The sequence below is a fragment of the Dromiciops gliroides genome, chromosome 4 (genome assembly GCF_019393635.1).
Source record: "Dromiciops gliroides isolate mDroGli1 chromosome 4, mDroGli1.pri, whole genome shotgun sequence".
Lineage (NCBI taxonomy): Eukaryota > Metazoa > Chordata > Mammalia > Microbiotheria > Microbiotheriidae > Dromiciops > Dromiciops gliroides.
This window is the reverse complement of record NC_057864.1, coordinates 487,866,065-487,883,266: the sequence shown is the minus strand read 5'-3', so window position 1 is coordinate 487,883,266 and position 17,202 is coordinate 487,866,065. Positions and strand designations below refer to the sequence as shown.

The window sequence follows — 17,202 nt, the reverse complement described above, 5'->3', positions numbered from 1 at the left end:
GACACCCTCTTGCGCACAAATCCAATAGAATAAGATAATAGTTTATTTAGGGGCCGGGAAAGGAAATCAAGGGAGAAATCCTTGGACTTCTTCTCATGGGGAGAAGGCATGGCACAGAGCTTGGCTCTGAGATACCAATCTCCCCGAGCAGGAGACAGGCAGATACTTTTATAGAGGACTAATGGGGGTAATCATCTGACTGTGGAAAGTTCCCTTATTGAGGGAGGACCATCCCCCACTGGTGGTGACTGGGGGAGTTGGGTAAGGGGCGGCTGCGCATCTCTCAGGCCATCTCTCTCTCCTCCTCCTGCCACAAAGGCAGCAGTCATATCTAATCTTATCTCCCCAGGGGTGAGGGAGATTGGAGGACCTGAGTTCAAATTCGGCCTCAGACACTTGACACTAGTTGTGTGACCCTGGGCAAGTCACTTAACTCTCATTGCCCCGCTCCCCCCCCCCCACAAAAAAAAGATGTGGAAGTTACCCTGTCAATCAGTCAGCAAGCGTCTATCATTGTTCAGTCATTTCAGTCATGTCCGACTTTTTGTGGCCCCTTCTGGGGTTTTCTTGGCAGAGACACTGCAGTGGTTTCCTATTTCCTTCCCCAGTTCATTTGACAAATGAGGAAGCTGAGACAAATAGGGTTAAGTGACTTGTCCAGGGTCACACGGCTAAGTAAGTTTCTGAGGCCAAATTTTAACTCAGGAAGATGAGTCTTCCTGACTCCAAGGCCAGTGCTCGATGCACTATGGCGCCACCTAGTGGCCCTAAGCATTTATTAAGCTCCTACTATGTACCAGGAACTGTACTAGGCATTGGGCACACAAAGACTTCTTCCAAATACCGCCTGCTCTCTTGAGGCTCACATTCTACTGGAAGCAACAACGTGTTCACAGACCAGTAACTATAGATGGCCTTGATACAAAATGGCAGCCAGCTGTGGAGCCAGCGCTACCTCTCTGATAGCCAGTCAGTTTTAGAAACCCTTCAGTGCTTATTCCCTCAGGCTCCTCCCAGGAGTGTGACCTAGGACAGCAGCTTAGGGCATTAGAGCCCGCCTTCTCCGCTGTTTGCCCTTATCACCCCAAACCCAGCAGGGACAGCACATGACCCTCCTCATGGCAGACGTTCCAGTTTCACAAGAACCAGGCCTGTGTGATGCCTCTTTGTGACTTCAGACACAGCCCTTGGGCATTCAACTTGCCTCAGTAGATTCTAAACACCCACTGAGTCCTGAAGGAAGATTTTTCTTAACTGTTCAAATATTACTGTAACCTCAAGCTTGCATTGAGGTTTTGGACTTAATATCCACTCTTCACTAACAGCTTTTGGATTCATGGTAGAAGGGAAGAGTTCTGGGATTCGAACCCAGCTCCACAATTTGCTACCTACATGACCCTATGCATGTCACTTCTCCCTTCTGGGACTCAGTTCTCTCATCTGTAAAGTGAGGATAAATACCTGTGGTATTTTACTGCTGGCTGGGGCTTTTGTGAGACTCAGATGAGACCAGGTATAGGAAGGTTTTTATGCATCTTAAAATGCTTTAGAATGCCTGCTGGTGGAGGGGGTGAGAGTGGTGAGAGTAGAAGACTCCACTTCCTTTAGGACTCAGCTCTAGCACTGCCTCCAACATGAGGCCCCTCCTCACCTCCCAGATGCTGGGGGGGGCACCCCCTCCACCTTGGGTATCTTTCTGTCAATGCATTGCCTTCCCCTCCCCTCTCCATTAGAATAGAAGCTCTCAGAGGGCAGGAGCTGTTTGATGCTGCATCTGTGTCCTCAGCACCTCGGACAGAGTCTGGCCCAGAGTTAGAGCTTCATACCTAATGACTGATTGATAATTGTTAATTGGATTAGATGGTCTCGAAGTTCACTCCGAGCTCTGAATCTAGGAACCCATGATCATATTCCTCTGTGTGTGTGTGTTTGTACCTGCACACATGAGTTTTGAGCACAGACCCAGTGATGGGCTGTAGTTCTCTTGTCCAAGGATGGACCAGTTAAGTTTGGAGATGCTCATCCTCATAAATGTGGAATTTTTCAAACACAACATTTCTCTCTTCTTTCTAAGTAACAAAATATTTTAAATTAATCTCTTTCCTCCCACCACCCCTACCTCCAATGAGAAATTTTTTTAAAACCTGAAAAAGAAATCCATCAACTTACATTTACATAGCCCTGCTCCCCCCAAAAAAACAAAAACAAACAAACAAAAAACAAAACCAAGAGAAAAACCTTCCCAGATCAGCCATGTCTGAAAAGTTCCTCACCTCTCCGTCAGGTACTGTGACATGTTTCATCTTGGGAACCACAATTCTTTTAAAGCTTCTCTACTGAGGTAGAAAGGGGCTGCAATCTTCACTGGGGAATGGAATGCTCACACAAAGTCACAGGTCCTTGAAGTTTGGGAGACAAATAATTAATGATTTGTCTGAAGATCAGGGAGTTTTAGTAGACCACAAGCCCCAAGATCATAGCTGCCATCTAGTCCAGCTCTCTCATTTTACAGATCAGGAAGCAGAGGTTCAGAAAGAGTAAGTGACTAGTCCAAGATCATACAGGTGGTTAGTGACAAAAGTAGTATTTATTGCTGTTGTTGTTGTTGTTGTTGTTGTTGTTTCTTCTTCTTCTTCTTCTTCTTCTTCTTCTTCTTCTGGGCAAAGAGGGTTAAGTGACTTGCCCAAGGTCACACAGCTAGTGTCAAGTGTCTGAGCTCAGATTTGAACTCAGGTCCTCCTGAATCTAGGGTCAGTGCTTTATCCACTGTGCCCCCTAGCTGCCCCCACAACAAAGGTAGTATTTGAACTCAGGTCCTCTGATTCCAACATCAGAGCTATTTCCATTGGACATGGATCATATGGCTAGTGTCAGAGGTGGGACTCAGACCCAGGTATTTTACCAACTCCAAGCCCAACACTCCAGCCACTCTCCCATATACCTGGCCTAAAGTAACTTCCCCAAAGCCACACAGGTGGCAGATGGCAGAGTCAGGATTGGAATACATATCCTGTGACTCCAGTTCCAATGTGCTTTCTGCCAAACCCTATGACTTCCTTCAGTATGAGTCAGTCAATCCACAAGTGTTTATCCAACCCCTCTGTGAGAGGCAGTGTGGCACAGCAGCTGGAGACCCAGTCCAAGGCCGAGCAGAGCTGGATTCAAGTGCTGCCCTAGACACATGTGACCCTAGGCAAGTCTGGGTGACTCTCTATGACCACGAGTTTCAGAAGAAGGACAGACCTGCCTCTTGGGGATGAGTTTCCTTCACTGGGAATCAAGGGAATCGAGGCTCCAGTCGCTATCCCACGGGACACGTTCTGTGCTGGGCACTGTGGATCCAAAGACAGTAGTGCTTCCGCTCAGCAGGGCACGCCAAATAAATACCATCTCAATGGGGTTAAGGGGGAATGACTGAAGCGAACACCGTCAAAGCAGCTCCCACCGAGCAAAACCAATAAGAAGTGGATGGCTCACCTATTCCAAGACAACCTTCTACACGGCATCTTTGGTCAAGCTTTGCTGGGCTGGTCAACTGCTTGGCTCCCTCTCTGAGCCCCCAACACATCTCTCGAGTCCTGGGGACCTGAGCATCCAATCCGCCTCCACCTTGGAGCCCGAACCCTCCTGGCTCAGCAGCTATCATGAGGCTCATTAGGACTGGTCAGAGGAGAGCTGGGGGAGGGACAGGGCAAGGGTCATGTGAGGTTTGGGCAAATGAAGCTCTTGCTTCTTCCCCTTCTCCTCCTGCCCAATGGGGCAGGAAATGGCTGTTTTCTAAATGGGAAGATGGGGAACAGAGAATTGAATAACAGAATAAAGTAGAAATCACTGGTCAAAACACCCAATCCATCATTTGCCTCCCCTCAGAGATGATCTGATGGGCACAGGGAATCCCTGGGGATGTCCATTGCTTTTGTGCCAATCTGTAGAAAGTTGTAGGGGGCAGCTAGGTGGTAAAGTGGATAAAGCACCGGCCCTGGATTCAGGAGGACCTGAGTTCAAATCCAGCCTCAGACACTTGACACTTACCACCTGGGCAAGTCACTTAACCCTCATTGCCCTACAAAAAAGAAAGAAAGAAAGAAAGTTGTGGTGGTAATTCTGTAAATTACTCTGTATTTGTTTTCAATATCTTTTCTCCATATTTAATCCGTGAACTTATGGATAATAATTGTACTTGCTAATAATAAATGCACTTATTCATCACTTTAAATATGCTACCTCATTTGATCCTCATGCTAACCCTGGGAGATAGGTACCATCATTATCCCTATTTTATAGATGAGGAAACTGAGGCAGAGAGAGGTTCAGTGACTCCCCCAGGATCAAACACAGCTAGTAAGTGTCTGAGACTGGCTTGGAATTCAAGTTTTACTGACTCAAGGTCCAGGGCACTACCCATTGGGCAACCTAACTGCCTGTGATCTCCTCACCCTTGAAGGCAGGTCCTGAGTCTCTCTGGTCTTGGCATCCCGAGGGCCTGGCACAGAGTAAGCCACAAATCAGGTGCCCAAGAGGTCAAGGAGATGGCCCCGGAGTCAGGGCCTTGGGGTCAGAGCCCCCTTTCTCTTCACTTTCTATATGACCTTGGATAATTCCCTTTACCTCTGTGGACCTCATTTTCCTCCTCTGTAGAGTCTGAGGTCCTTTCCACCTCTAAATCGATGATCCCATGAACAGGGTTCAAATCTCTGCCCATGTGACCTTGGCATCCCTTCCAGTCTCTGGTCCTCTGTAAGATAAGGGGGTTGGACTTCAGGGCCTCTGAGGGCCCTCTTAGATCTAGGGTCCTAAGACATAAGTGCTCGTTGAGGACAATTAAAATGGGTTGAATATGGAGGGCTTGGCTCCCCCTTGGCTGATCACCTTCTCTGCGTCCCTTAGGGTGTCTTCCTGACCTGCCAGCAATGATGGGCAAAAAACTGGATCTCTCCAAGCTGACAGATGAAGAGGCCAAGCACGTGTGGGAGGTGGTTCAACGAGACCTTGATCTTCGAAAGAAAGAGGAAGAACGATTGGAGTAAGAAACTCGGTCATTGATTTTGTCTTTAGTTTTCTGTCCTCTCCCCTTTCCTTCCCCCCACCCCATGAGAACAGAAACTACAGGGGGACGAGAACTATTTTTTCCTTTGTGTCCTCAGTTTAGGAAATGAGTTTAGAACTGAACAATGCACTAGGGTGCATAGCAGGTCCTTAATAGGCATGTATGAAGACAACAGGAATAGCACTGCTCCGGAGTCAGAGGACTCGAGTTCAAATCCCACCTCTAATGCCAATGTTCTTAGCAGCCTTGGGGAAGTGATTTTGCCTCTGTTGCCCTCAGTTTCTTCATCTGTAAAATGAGGAAAGTGGATTACAGTGGGGTCAAACACACCATGGCCTCCAAGGAAGGGCCAAACCAGATTAAAATGCAATTGGAAAAGAGTTAATAAAATAAAAATACAATTAAACATAGATCATATTAATAAGGGTCCCAGAGGGACCCTTAGGGACAGTTTAATGCCCCACCTTTCTATGGAAACTTGACACCACTGAGCTCAATGACCTCTGAGGTCCCTCCCAACTCTAGATGCAGGATCCTATGAATGAAATTAATTAAATTAATACATTTATTTAATTAATTAAAATGTATCTGTCAGAAAATTCTTCCATCTATGGCCAATGAGTATTTGTGCTAAGTCAAGTCAAATCTGTTGGTGTGAAGGCTCAAGTGGCCAGAGGACAGCTGCCGGCCAGGGCTTCCATCTGCAAACCAAACCCAGGATGGATAAGTGCCTCCTCTCTAGCGACAGCAGGAGGAACTGACTGGGGTGGGAGATGCTGGCCTCTGCCTTAGACAGGTTGTGTGTGTGGTGATCTCCTATAGGTGGCCAGAGGCTGGCCTGGTGCTTGGCCTCACAAGGACGGTCCCGTTGTCTGGGAGTCATCTGCATCGGTGTGTGTAGTAAAGCCGCTTAAGTGGTCACATTATTCTAATTCTCACTGCCTCTTCCCATTGGGTCAGAACCAACGGCCATCTTTACATAATTATAACTTCGAATACTGCAAATTCCAATGCCTGCAACCATGTCAGAGAGGTTGTGGTTGGCACTAACTGGGAACCAGCAGTAGGAGAACACTGAGATCATGGGAGTAGGCAGATTCTCTGAGGGCAAGAGAGAGGAGCAACAGGCCTGAGGGCAGACCTGTGGGCATCCTCAGTTTGGTAGTTTGGAAGAAGAGACACCATTGGGGACAAAAAAGAGGGAGGGAAGAGGCCAGATAGGATACGAATGGGGTCAAGGTAGCCAAGAGCTTTCCAAGAAAAAAAAGAGGTGCCCACGGAGAAGGCCAGAAGAATGTGACCACCTTTCTCTGCCAGAGGGTCGGTTCTTGTAGACACCCAGTCACCCAACGTCTTACCCCACCAGCCATGCCCCCATATCTGCCTATGCAACACCACGCTCCCTTCAAGGCCCAGCTTGGGCACTGGGAGGTCACCATGCTGCGTCCAATACAGCGGAGCAGACATTCCCATGGGACTTTGCCCTTTCCTAGGCTTATCCTCCTCTATCATGATCGTTGTCAATGGAGATCAACTAAATAAGTGTTCATTAAGCACTTACTGTTTGCCAGATGCTGAAGATACAAAGCCAAAAGACAAAAACATGGGCAGCTGGGTGGTGCAGTGGATAGAGCACTGGCCCTGGGGTCAGGAGGACCTGAGTTCAAATCTAGTACACACACTTACTAGCTGTGTGACCCTGGGCAAGTCACTTAACCCCAACTGCCTCACACACACACACACACACACACACACACACACACACAGACAAAAACAGAGCTGCCCACTAATTCCACACTACTGGGGTAAAACAGGAACAATTCTGTGACCATCTTTTTAACTACCTCAATACCAAGCATAGGACCCATCTAGTACAATTTGCTTCTTGTACTGAGGGACATACAAAGATGAGTCAAACATAGCTTTCCCTCACTACTACATGCTAAAGCACTGCCCATTAGTATATTGGACTGAAAATACTGAAGTCCTTTGGACCTTCCCCCTGCCAGATGCTTAAGGAACAAGTGTGTGTCTCTTTTCCAACTGTCCCCTCTTTATATGAGCATACGGTTCTCAAAAGAATTATAAACCACTAATGAACATAGGGAAAATATAGGACAGGAAAATTTCAATGAGTATAAGAACCTCCATCTATGGATGCAGGTCAGCATCTTCTTCAAAATTTATGGTGTTAGGGAACTTCCTAGAGCCCTGAAAAGGGAAATGACTTACCCAAGGTCACACAACCAGTGTATGACAAACTCCTTCCTGACTCCAAGGTTAGCTCTCTATTCATCCCTCCATCCTGCCTATTGTAACAATTTTTAAAGGAGGAAAAAAAACCATTTCAACAAAATAACCAACATTCAGCTATGTCTAAGAGCATGTATAATATTCTACCCCCACAGTCCCCCACCTCTCCAAGAACAGTAAAACAAACAAACAACAACAACAACAAAAAAAAAAACAGAAATCTGAGTAACTGAAAAACTAACAATGATCTTGAAAGACAGATAATTAAATGTACTTCCCTCTTCCCAGAAGAAAGGTGGGGAACTACTGAGGCAGAATGTTGCATACCTTGTTAGATAGTCACTGTGTAGATTATTTGGGATTGACAGTTGGTTTTGCTTTGTTCCAAGGAAGGGTTCTGTTCTGGGGGAAAGAGGAGGGAGAAGTGGGAGAGTTTAGGTTTTCTTGTTTGTTTCTTTGTTTTCCTAAAAGGGCTGTGATGTCTGAAGGAAAGATAGCAATGACGTTTGTGTTTGCTTGTTTTTTAATGAATGGAAATCTGCCCCTGACAGTAAAGGCTCCCATCCCAAAACTTGTCATGTGGCTCACACAGAGGCTTGTGGTCATGGATGCTCTGTGACCTGAGCATGAGAAATCGGGGGTCTCCAGGCATTTCCTTTATAACAACATTATCCATAATGAGGAAAGATCAAGGTCAAAGCCGAATTCAGGATTAAAGGGTCCTCCAGGTTCTCCTTATTATGTGAAGTAATTCTACCTTTGAAGTGCCATTCTTGGTTCCCATCCCATGAATACTTGCCCTCTCTGCCTACATTGCTTCAACAGCATCCTTCAATGTCCCGCTGCACCAGGCTACAAATGATTAGTTTTTCATGTCACATTTTAAAGTTTGTTTTCATCACATTTCACCCTCACAAGCAACCCTGAAATGTAGGTCCTATGGGGAATTAATTAGTATCCCCATTTTACAGGGGAGAAAACTGAGCCTCAAAAAGGTAAGGTAACTTACCCAGGGTCACCTAGCATTCCAGGCAGGATTCAAACACAGGACTTTCCAGTACTGAGTCCAGTGCTCTCTCCACCACATTACGCCACCCCTCTCTGAATCTCTGAAGCCAGTTAACCAGTCAATTGACAGACATTTCATGTGCCAAGCACAGAGCTAGGCACCAAGGATATAAATGTTACCCCGGCTTCAGGGGCATTCACTGGGATAGAAAGGGCAGCACGCCTTGTCTTTGATTGAAAGCCCTTGGTGGCTCTCAATGCCCCATCAGGCATTTGGCAGTGGAGGAGGGAGGAGTAGAACCTGTCTATTAGGCTGATCGAATGCTATTCCTGGCATTGCCCTCAAATGCCACCTTAAAGGTCAAGGTGAGCTCTTCTAGCACTGAAACAGAAGCAGTTTGACTCTAGGAAGGAAAGTGTCTTCTTAACACCCGAGGTCAGAGTGACCCAGAGCCCCGGGATTGCACCAGAGGACCTGACTTTGTTTTCAGCATTGTTTGAGCTCCCTGAGCCTCACTCTCCTTTCTGTAAAAAGGGGGCTGTGTCATACCTCTTCATTCCTTGCTCAAGAATGTTCTCAACACAAGTGTAATTTCTTTTTGCCTTTCTCCAAATCCCTAGGATTCAGCACAGTGTCTAGAACACAGTAAGTGCTTAATAAATGCCTGTTGATTGATTCTGAGCGCCCCATGTCTGGGAGAAACAGCTTCATCACAGTATCTTGAAATGTCCAGGTGCATTTGGCACAGTCGTTTTGGTTACAAGACCCTTTGCCCTGCCCACATTCCTGAGTCTCAGAGGGGTGTCAGTGGGGGGAGGACATAGGTGGGGCCTATCTAGAGGAAGCTAAAAGGAAAACACCTTCTTTAAAGGGCCCAGCCTACAAGCTAAACACATCACACCTGCTCGCCTTCCCCAGTTAGGCAAACAAGAGGCGGGGAGGGAGGCTTGGCAGTCACTACAAAAAAGCAGGGATTCCTGAGATAATCTCAGACAGAACCTCTGTCCTGGGAGGAGGACCTTGGAGATGCCCAGTGCGGAGTTCTGGAGGAAAGGTCTGCAGGGAGCCAGGCCTATGGCTGAGCAAACACAATGTGAGCTGGAAGGGGAAGGCAGCTGCCCTCCCTGAGGGGAAGATGGCATCTGAACACTGACAGATCAGCCTCAGGATCTCCAAGGGCCAAATCTAAGCCAGCTGCAGCATCCCTGCAGGGCTCCTCGAATCTCCACCAGTTTGGTGCTGAGGGCTCCAGGCCTCTAGGAAGCCCCTTCCCTGGGGCCGCAAGGGAGGCCTGCTTTCTCTGACCTTCAGTCACTTCGAACCTCCCTATCTATGAAGTTACTATCCCCATTCTACAGATGAGGAAACCAAGGTTCCGAAGGGTTAAGGGACGATTTGCCCATGTCTGAGGTGGGACTCGAACCCTGCTCTTCCTGACTCCAAGTCCCCCATATGAAACATTAGAAATACAGGAAAGGGCATCCAGGACAAAAAAGAGACTTTGACCAGTGAAAGTAACTTGGCAGATTTGGGCAATGGGTAGCTGCCTTCAGGTACTTAAAGGGCTGTTATGTAGAACTCACTACACACAGTAGGTGCTTAATACAGGCTTATTGACTTGATGACCTGGCACAAGTTGCAGAAAAACCCCTCCTAACAATGGAAACTGAACAAATGAGATGGGGGTAAGTTGGGCTGGGCGGCTGCTAAGCTCGCTTCCTGCTCTGAGATCTTATGATCCCACTTCCAGGCCATGTGACATCCTGGTATGGTTTCTCCCTCCACATGTAAGATTGCATCCTCCCCTCTACCTCCTTTGAATGTCTTGCTAAGTTGCTGTGGTCCAAAAAAAAAAAAAGTTGTCCCTAGAGGTGAACCCTTCCAAGCTACAAAGGGCCCATCCTCTGGTGACAAAGCTACAGACAGACCAGCCGATGCTCAGAGCTTTGTAGGGGAAGGGAATAAGCATTTATATAGCACCTACTATGTGCCAAGCACTGTACCGAGCTCTCTTTGTGATCTTTACAACAACTCTGTAGGGTCCTGTTAGTGTTATCCCCATTTTATAGATGAGGAGATTAAGGCAGACAGAGGTAAAAAATGATTTGCCCTGGGGCAGCTAGGTGGCGCAGTGGATAAAGCACTGGCCCTGGATTCAAGAGGACCTGAATTCAAATGCAGCCTCAGACACTTGACACTTACTAGCTGTATGACCCTGGGCAAGTCACTTAACCCTCATTGCCCCGACCAAAAAAAATGACTTGCCCAGGGTCACACAGCTAGTACATGACTGAGGTAGGATTTTAATTCAGATTTTCCTGACTTCAGACCCAGGGCTCTCTGTGCTTTGCCACCAGCAGAGCAGAATTTGACTGGGCTTGGAATCTACTGTCACTAGTCTCTCCACAACCACCACCTGCCATCTTTGTGCTGTGGTGAGGCCTCAAGGGAGATTAAAAGGGAAGCCGTTCAATCTTGGGGGGGGGGAAGATGAACCAAACATCCTATTTAACCCCCTCCCATTCTACAGATAAGTAAACTGAGGCCCAAATCACTTGGGTAGGAAGTGGAAGACACTCCAGAGCAGCCTATCCTCTTCCTCATCCCCATGTTTCTTTGGTGACATCTTTTCTCTTGCATCTTTTGAACCCCCTACTTGCCTAAGGGACAAGGTCACATCCTTGGAGAAAACATTGCGTTTTGTTCTGATGTTTAGCAGCTTTCCTCACCTTCCTTCCCTTGCCCCCCTCCCCTCTCCTCCCCTCAGACCCAGCATCTTTTCTTCCTCCCAAACCCTGCTCCTCCTTCAATTCCATTCTAACCGTGTTACCTAAGCCAGGCCTCCCTCAGCTTGTTAATTAAACTGGAACATGAGAGGGTAGACTAGGTGGTCTCCTCAGACCCTCCAGCCCTAGAGCTAAAATCCCCAAACCTCTCTGAGCCTCAGTTTCCTTATCTGTAAAATGGGGGGATTGGACTAGATGGTCTCTGAGGGCCCTCCAACTCTTGAAGTAGGATCTTACATACTGTATATGTGCACAGCATTCTACAGACACTTAGCAACATTGACCCAGTCCATCCACCTACAGTCTCATTGAATCAATCACTCAATGCCTTCTTTGAGGCCTATGCCGACTACATGCAAAGTCCTTTATTAAGCCCTGGAGAGGCTAAAAAGACCCCTCAGAAGCTTCAAAGGGAACATTGCAGATGAATCCAGACAGAGGCAGGATGTGAACCTACATCCTCAGGCACCGCGCCCTCGGCTCCCAGGTGAGCCTGGGTCTCAGCTTCTTCACTTGCCACTTTGTTATTTTCTGCTACTTCCCTAAGGGAACTAAAGGGCAAAATCCAGAAAGAGAGCACGAAGAAGGAGCTGCTTTTGGACCAGGCTCACCTGAACGAGACCCACTGCGGGCACTGCCTCCAGCCCTATCGCTTCTTGGTCAACAGCAAGCGGCAATGCCTAGACTGTCACCTGTACACCTGCAAGAACTGCGGCAGCCACAACCACCGAGAGCAAGGCTGGGTCTGCGATCCGTGCCGGCTGGCCAGGTGAGGGCGCCCTGGGACCAGCAGGGCGGCAGCCCTGGATGAGCTGCTTCTGTTTGTTGTCCCAAGTCAATACCACTGTCAGGGAGTCTGGAAGGAAAGCGATTTGCAAAACTTAAAGTTCTGTCCACATAATCGTGGGTTATCATTAGGGATTATTCTTGAACAGTGAACTTGGAGTCAGCAGAGACCTGGGGCTGATACAGAACTTAAACTGTGTGACTTTGGGCAAGTCACTTCCTTTCTGAGCATCATCTTCCTCATCTGTAAAATGGGGATAAGGCAACCTACAAAGTTTGTAGGTTGAGACTGGAAGCTCAACATCAGACATCATCTAATGCAACCTCCTCGTTTTATAAAAGAGGAAACTGAGGCCCAGTGGCTTGCCCAAGTTCATACAAGGAGTCAATGACAGAGCTAGGATTTGAATCCAAAGCTTCTGAGTCCAAATCCGAGGTTCTATCCATTCTCTCTCTCTCTCTCTCTCTCTCTCTCTCTCTCTCTCTCTCTCTCTCTCTCTCTCTCTCTCTCTCTGGACTTGCTCAGATTTGGGGTTTGTTCCTTTGGTTTTTTCCCACTCCACCACAAATTATGGGGTTGTAGTGGAAAAAGTCCTTTGTAATCTCTAAAGCCCTAAAGGAATGGGAGCTGGGCCCTTTATCCTCCCACTGAGGTCCTTCTGTGGGGTCCTCAGGGAGCATGGAGGTGAGCTTGGGGTCCTGAAGGCTTTGGCAGGAGAACACAACCTCTGGGACAAGAGGTGAAGGATTGTAGGTGGTGCTGGTGACACACTCCCTCCCTGTTGTGTGAAGATCAGCTGAGCAAGGCTCAAAAGGACTCATTCTCCAATTAGCTTCAAGGGGACAAACTCCTCAGTCAGAGACAGTCTGAAAAATGAGCCATGTCTAAATCATTGAGGGGTTGCTGTCTGAGTCTGTGGAGAGAGCACCAAGGCTGGTGACATGAGAGAGAGAGAGAGAACTCTGAAATATCAAGATTTTGAATAGTGGGGCTGTTGCGAGAGGCATCAAGGCAGAGTGAATGGGAAGATGGTCTCAGAAGATCTGCATGCTTGTACCGTGCGTGTGGCCACACACATTGGTATCACAAGGATGCCCCTTCTTTCTTTTGGCAGAGTGGTGAAGACAGGCTCTCTCGAGTGGTACTACGAGCATGTGAGAACAAGGTTTAAGCGCTTCGGTAGTGCCAAAGTCTTGCGCTCTCTCCACGGAAGGCTGCAGCATGATAGCTCACCTCTGCTGGGTAAGGGTGGGGGGGGAGTGGGGCAGGGAGAGGTGTCCAGCCTCCTTCTCTCGTGTCCAATGGACGGCGAACTTAACCAGGGGCCAGTTTGCCTCTGGGGCACCTGGTTACTTTTCCCAGACTGAAGGTAAATTGCCCCAGGTAATCAAGTTATGCAAATCACAGCAGGAACCCTCAGTCTGTGGAGAGAGGAGGTGGGGAGAGGGAGGGAGGTGGTGCAGTGGATAAAGCACCGGCCCTGGATTCAGGAGGACCTGAGTTCAAATTCAGCCTCAGACACCTCACACTTACTAGCTGTGTGACCCTGAGCAAGTCACTTAGCCCTTATTACCCTGCCCACCCCCCAAAAAAAAGAGAGAGACAGAGAGGAAAAAGCATTTATTAAGTGGCTGTTATGTGTCAGGCACTCTGCTAAGTGATTAATAAACATCTCACTCTTTACTTTCACAGCAACCCTACGATGTAAGCATTATCTTTATTCCCAGTTTACAGATGAGGAAACTGAGGCAGACAGAGATTAAGTGACTTGCCCAGGGTCACACAGCTAGTACATGTCAAGTGTCTGAGGCAGGATTTGAACTCAGGTCCTCCTGAATCCAGGGCCAGTGCTCTATCCACTGCGCCACCTAGGTGGCCCCCTAATAACAATTTATTTAAATCATTAAAACAAAAATAATGTAAATAACAAGAGGGGATTCAGTAGTAGAATTATTCCCTGCCTCATACACAAACAGGGGCAATTCCTTGGGCAAGTCATTTCACCTTCACCAGTTCAGTTTCCTCATCTGTAAAATGGGGGTGGGAGGGGGACTAAAAGGCCTCTGAGGAACCTTCCCTTCTCTGCATCTATAACCTTCTGAGCAGAGCTAAGCTTATTTCCTACCAGCAGGTGGCAGCATCATGCAATGTAAGCCTTCTTGATAGCTCACTGCCCTGATCTGCCAAGGATTCTGTCTCCACCAGCTTTGCCTTCTCCAGCCCCAGAGGAGACCGTGAGATCTAAGGACAGGCTGGAAGAGCAGAGCATCCCACCTCCAGAGCAAGGCTTAATGGTTAGATCCAAGATTTAGAATAAGGGTGGGACCACAGAGGTATTCGAGTCCAACCACCTCATCTTACAGAGGAGGAAACTGAGGCCAGAAAGGCGAAGTAAGGCGAAGTATCTGAGGCAGGATTTGAATCCAGGTCTTCCTGACTCCTCGCGTCCAGGACACCAAACAGCCTCTCAGAGAAGGAGAAGCATGGTGGCCCGTGTCTTAGAACAGACATTTGTAGGCAGGGTGAAAGGCAGTGGGGTATAGTGGGTAGAGAGCTGGCCTCAGTTTGAGTCCTAGTAACAATAAAGCCCCAAAAGCTGCCGTTCCTATAGCTCTTTGAGGTTTTCGAAGCACCTTCTATGTATTATCCTCCCAACAACCCCAGGAGGCAGGTGCTCTTATGATCCCAATGTTACAGAAAAAGAAAGTGAGGCCAACTTGCCTAGGGACACACACAGAGCCCATAAGTGTCTCAGGCCAGATTCAAACTTGGCTCTTTCCTGAGGTCCTGAGCTCCAGATCCACCACACTATGCACTGAGGGACCTGGTGCTCTTTCTCCATAGGATGCCTCCAGAGAATAGTGTGTGTGTAGGGGGGGTGATGAAAGTGATGAGGAAAGTGACGAGGAAAGTGATGAGGAGAAACAACATAGACAAGGGCCTTTAAGGTTTGCTGAGCACACACATCACCTTGTTGGTTTCTCAATGAATGTTTTCCCCATCCTTGCAGGTCTTCACAACAGAGCCTACAGCCTGCCAGCTGTGAACAGTAAGTGCTCTAGGCAGTTGTTTTGCTGCAGTTCTTACATTCTCACCTCAATTGCAAGGAATTAACCAGATGCCTGAGGAAAAGCCCCAATTTCCCCACCCTAATTATAGTGGTACTTGAAGTGGTTGGGGTCTACATAAAGGGGAAAGAAGATAGGATTCAAATAGACTCCATTGGGGGGCAGCTAGGTGGTGCAGTGGATAGAGCACCAGCCCTGGATTCAGGAGGACCTGAGTTCAAATCCGACCTCAGACACTTGATACTTACTAGCTGTGTGACCCTGGGCAAGTCACTTAACCCCCATTGCCCCACCAAAAAAAAAAAAAAACACAAAAAAACAAATAGACTCCATTGATGGAAGGAAGGAAGGAAGGAAGGAAGGAAGGAAGTAAGGAAGGAAGGAAGGAAGGAAGGAAGGAAGGAAGGAAGGAAGGAAGGAAGGAAGGAAGGAAAGAAGTGTGAGATGTGACTCTAATATTTTATCCATGGGATTCTTAGTAAACACAGATATTTCAATGAGAATCAGCCCCTCATCCTTATCCTCCCATGTACACCCGTGACTCCCAAAGGCAATGAGGGATAGTGGGTAGAGCACTGCACTTGGGGTCAGGAAGACCCTGGACAAGTGCCTTAATGCCTCTTGGCCTCAGTTTCCTCATTTGTCCAATGAACGAGCTGGACCGGATGTCTGTTGGGGTCCCTCCCAGCTCTAAATCAATGATGCAGCCAGTCTGCCGTCAATCACAGGTGGGGCACAGCTCTCTCCCATTGGAGGCAGTGGGGAACGTGAGCAGACATCAGAAGAAGAGGCTCTGGATGGTGCAGAGGCTCAGCATCTCAGCAGAGTAAGTGCCCCAGCTGCTCCAGGGACCTTTGCAACTGTCCCTCCTTCCCAAGGTCCCTTCTCTTAGATTGCTTGTGCCATGGGGTCAAGGCCAGCCACCATCTGGGCTTCCTAGAGAGTCATGGGCATTTCCATTTCTGGGAGGGGGGCAGGGTGTCCAGAGCCAATTCAGCAAACACATCCCATGCCAGCTCTGGTCCCAGGAGAGGAAGACCCCACCCCAACCCCCACTTCTCCCCACCTCCAGCTTAGGGCTGTCCCTGTTACAAAACAATCCCTTTTCCCCTCCCAGCCTTGTCATTCCCCAACTGTGTGACCTTGGGCAAGTCACTTCATCCCCACCTCCAATGCTAATATTCAGTAAGCACTCATCAGTCCCAGATTTAGAGTTCATCTAGCCCATCCCCCTCATTTTGCAGCTAAGTAAACAGAGGCCCAAAGAGGGCCAGTCACCTGCTCAGGGTCAGCTAATGAGTGATTTAACCGCAAAGCATGTCCACAATGGAACAGCCTTTATATGAGGCCTCTATAGGAAAAGACAGAGCTATGGACTCAGAAGGGCTGGGTTCGAGCTTTGGCTGGGCTATCCATGAACTGAGACCTTGGGTGGACAATTTACCTACCCTTTCAATCTCAGTCTTCTCCTCTGTAAAATGGGAGTAAGAAGCTTGCAGTTCCCCCAGGCCAGGATTGCTGTGAGGGGTGAGTGAGATAGACTGGGGGGCATGCTCTGTAAGGCATCCACCTCACAGCTTTATGGGCATCAGATGAGCTCATATAATAGCTGGCACCGTGGACAGTGCTGCATTTGGAGTCAGGAACACCTGAATTCAATTCCAGCTCCATTAACCGTGTGACTGTAGGCAAGTCACTGCACCTCTATCTGCCTCAGTTTTTTCAACTGTAAAATGGGGGTGATGACAGCACCTCCCTCCCAGGGTTGTTGTGAGGGTCAAAGGAGACCCTATTTGTAAAGTGCTTTGTAAACCTTAGTGCTATGTACATGTTAGCTATTATCATTATTGTTATTACTATTGTAAAGTGCTTTTATAAGCCTTAAAATCCTATAGAAGCATCAGTTATTATTAAGGTCTATGAAGCAGACCCTGCACCACAGACCTGGAAGTCATGTCCACAGGGCTCCATCTCCTCTGGTAGGCACCAAACATGGCCACCTCTAAGCATTCTGTTCTTACAGAAATGTGGCAGTTCTGTCTTGATTCTCAGCCAATAAGGAGCAAGTTCCTTAGATTTCCAATGTTTCCTGGCATCGGCCCCATTCCAGCTATCAGCTGCCCTCCCCACTGGCCAGTCCAGGCCATTTAGATGGCATTTTCATAAGGAAGGGTGGCAGAGACAGAGGGAGACACCTCTCTGGAGCTGGGTGCAAGGTACCATTGCTTCCTGCACTGGTGCTGGTGCCCACA

General features: G+C 48.0%; 1 protein-coding gene across 3 annotated transcripts in view; it reads left to right on the top strand.

The window, feature by feature from the left end:
• Positions 1-17,202, top strand: part of MLPH (melanophilin) — a 64,678-nt gene that overhangs the window by 12,970 nt on the left and 34,506 nt on the right. For all 3 annotated transcript variants that reach the window (XR_006356414.1, XM_044004802.1, XM_044004801.1), the window contains exons 2-6: positions 4,888-5,023; positions 11,643-11,864; positions 12,997-13,124; positions 14,893-14,931; positions 15,679-15,776. Coding sequence is in view for 2 of the 3 variants with exons in the window: in XM_044004802.1 (XP_043860737.1) it covers positions 4,911-5,023; positions 11,643-11,864; positions 12,997-13,124; positions 14,893-14,931; positions 15,679-15,776 (600 nt within the window). In the remaining variant the exon portion in view is untranslated. The remainder of the gene's footprint in view (positions 1-4,887; positions 5,024-11,642; positions 11,865-12,996; positions 13,125-14,892; positions 14,932-15,678; positions 15,777-17,202) is intronic.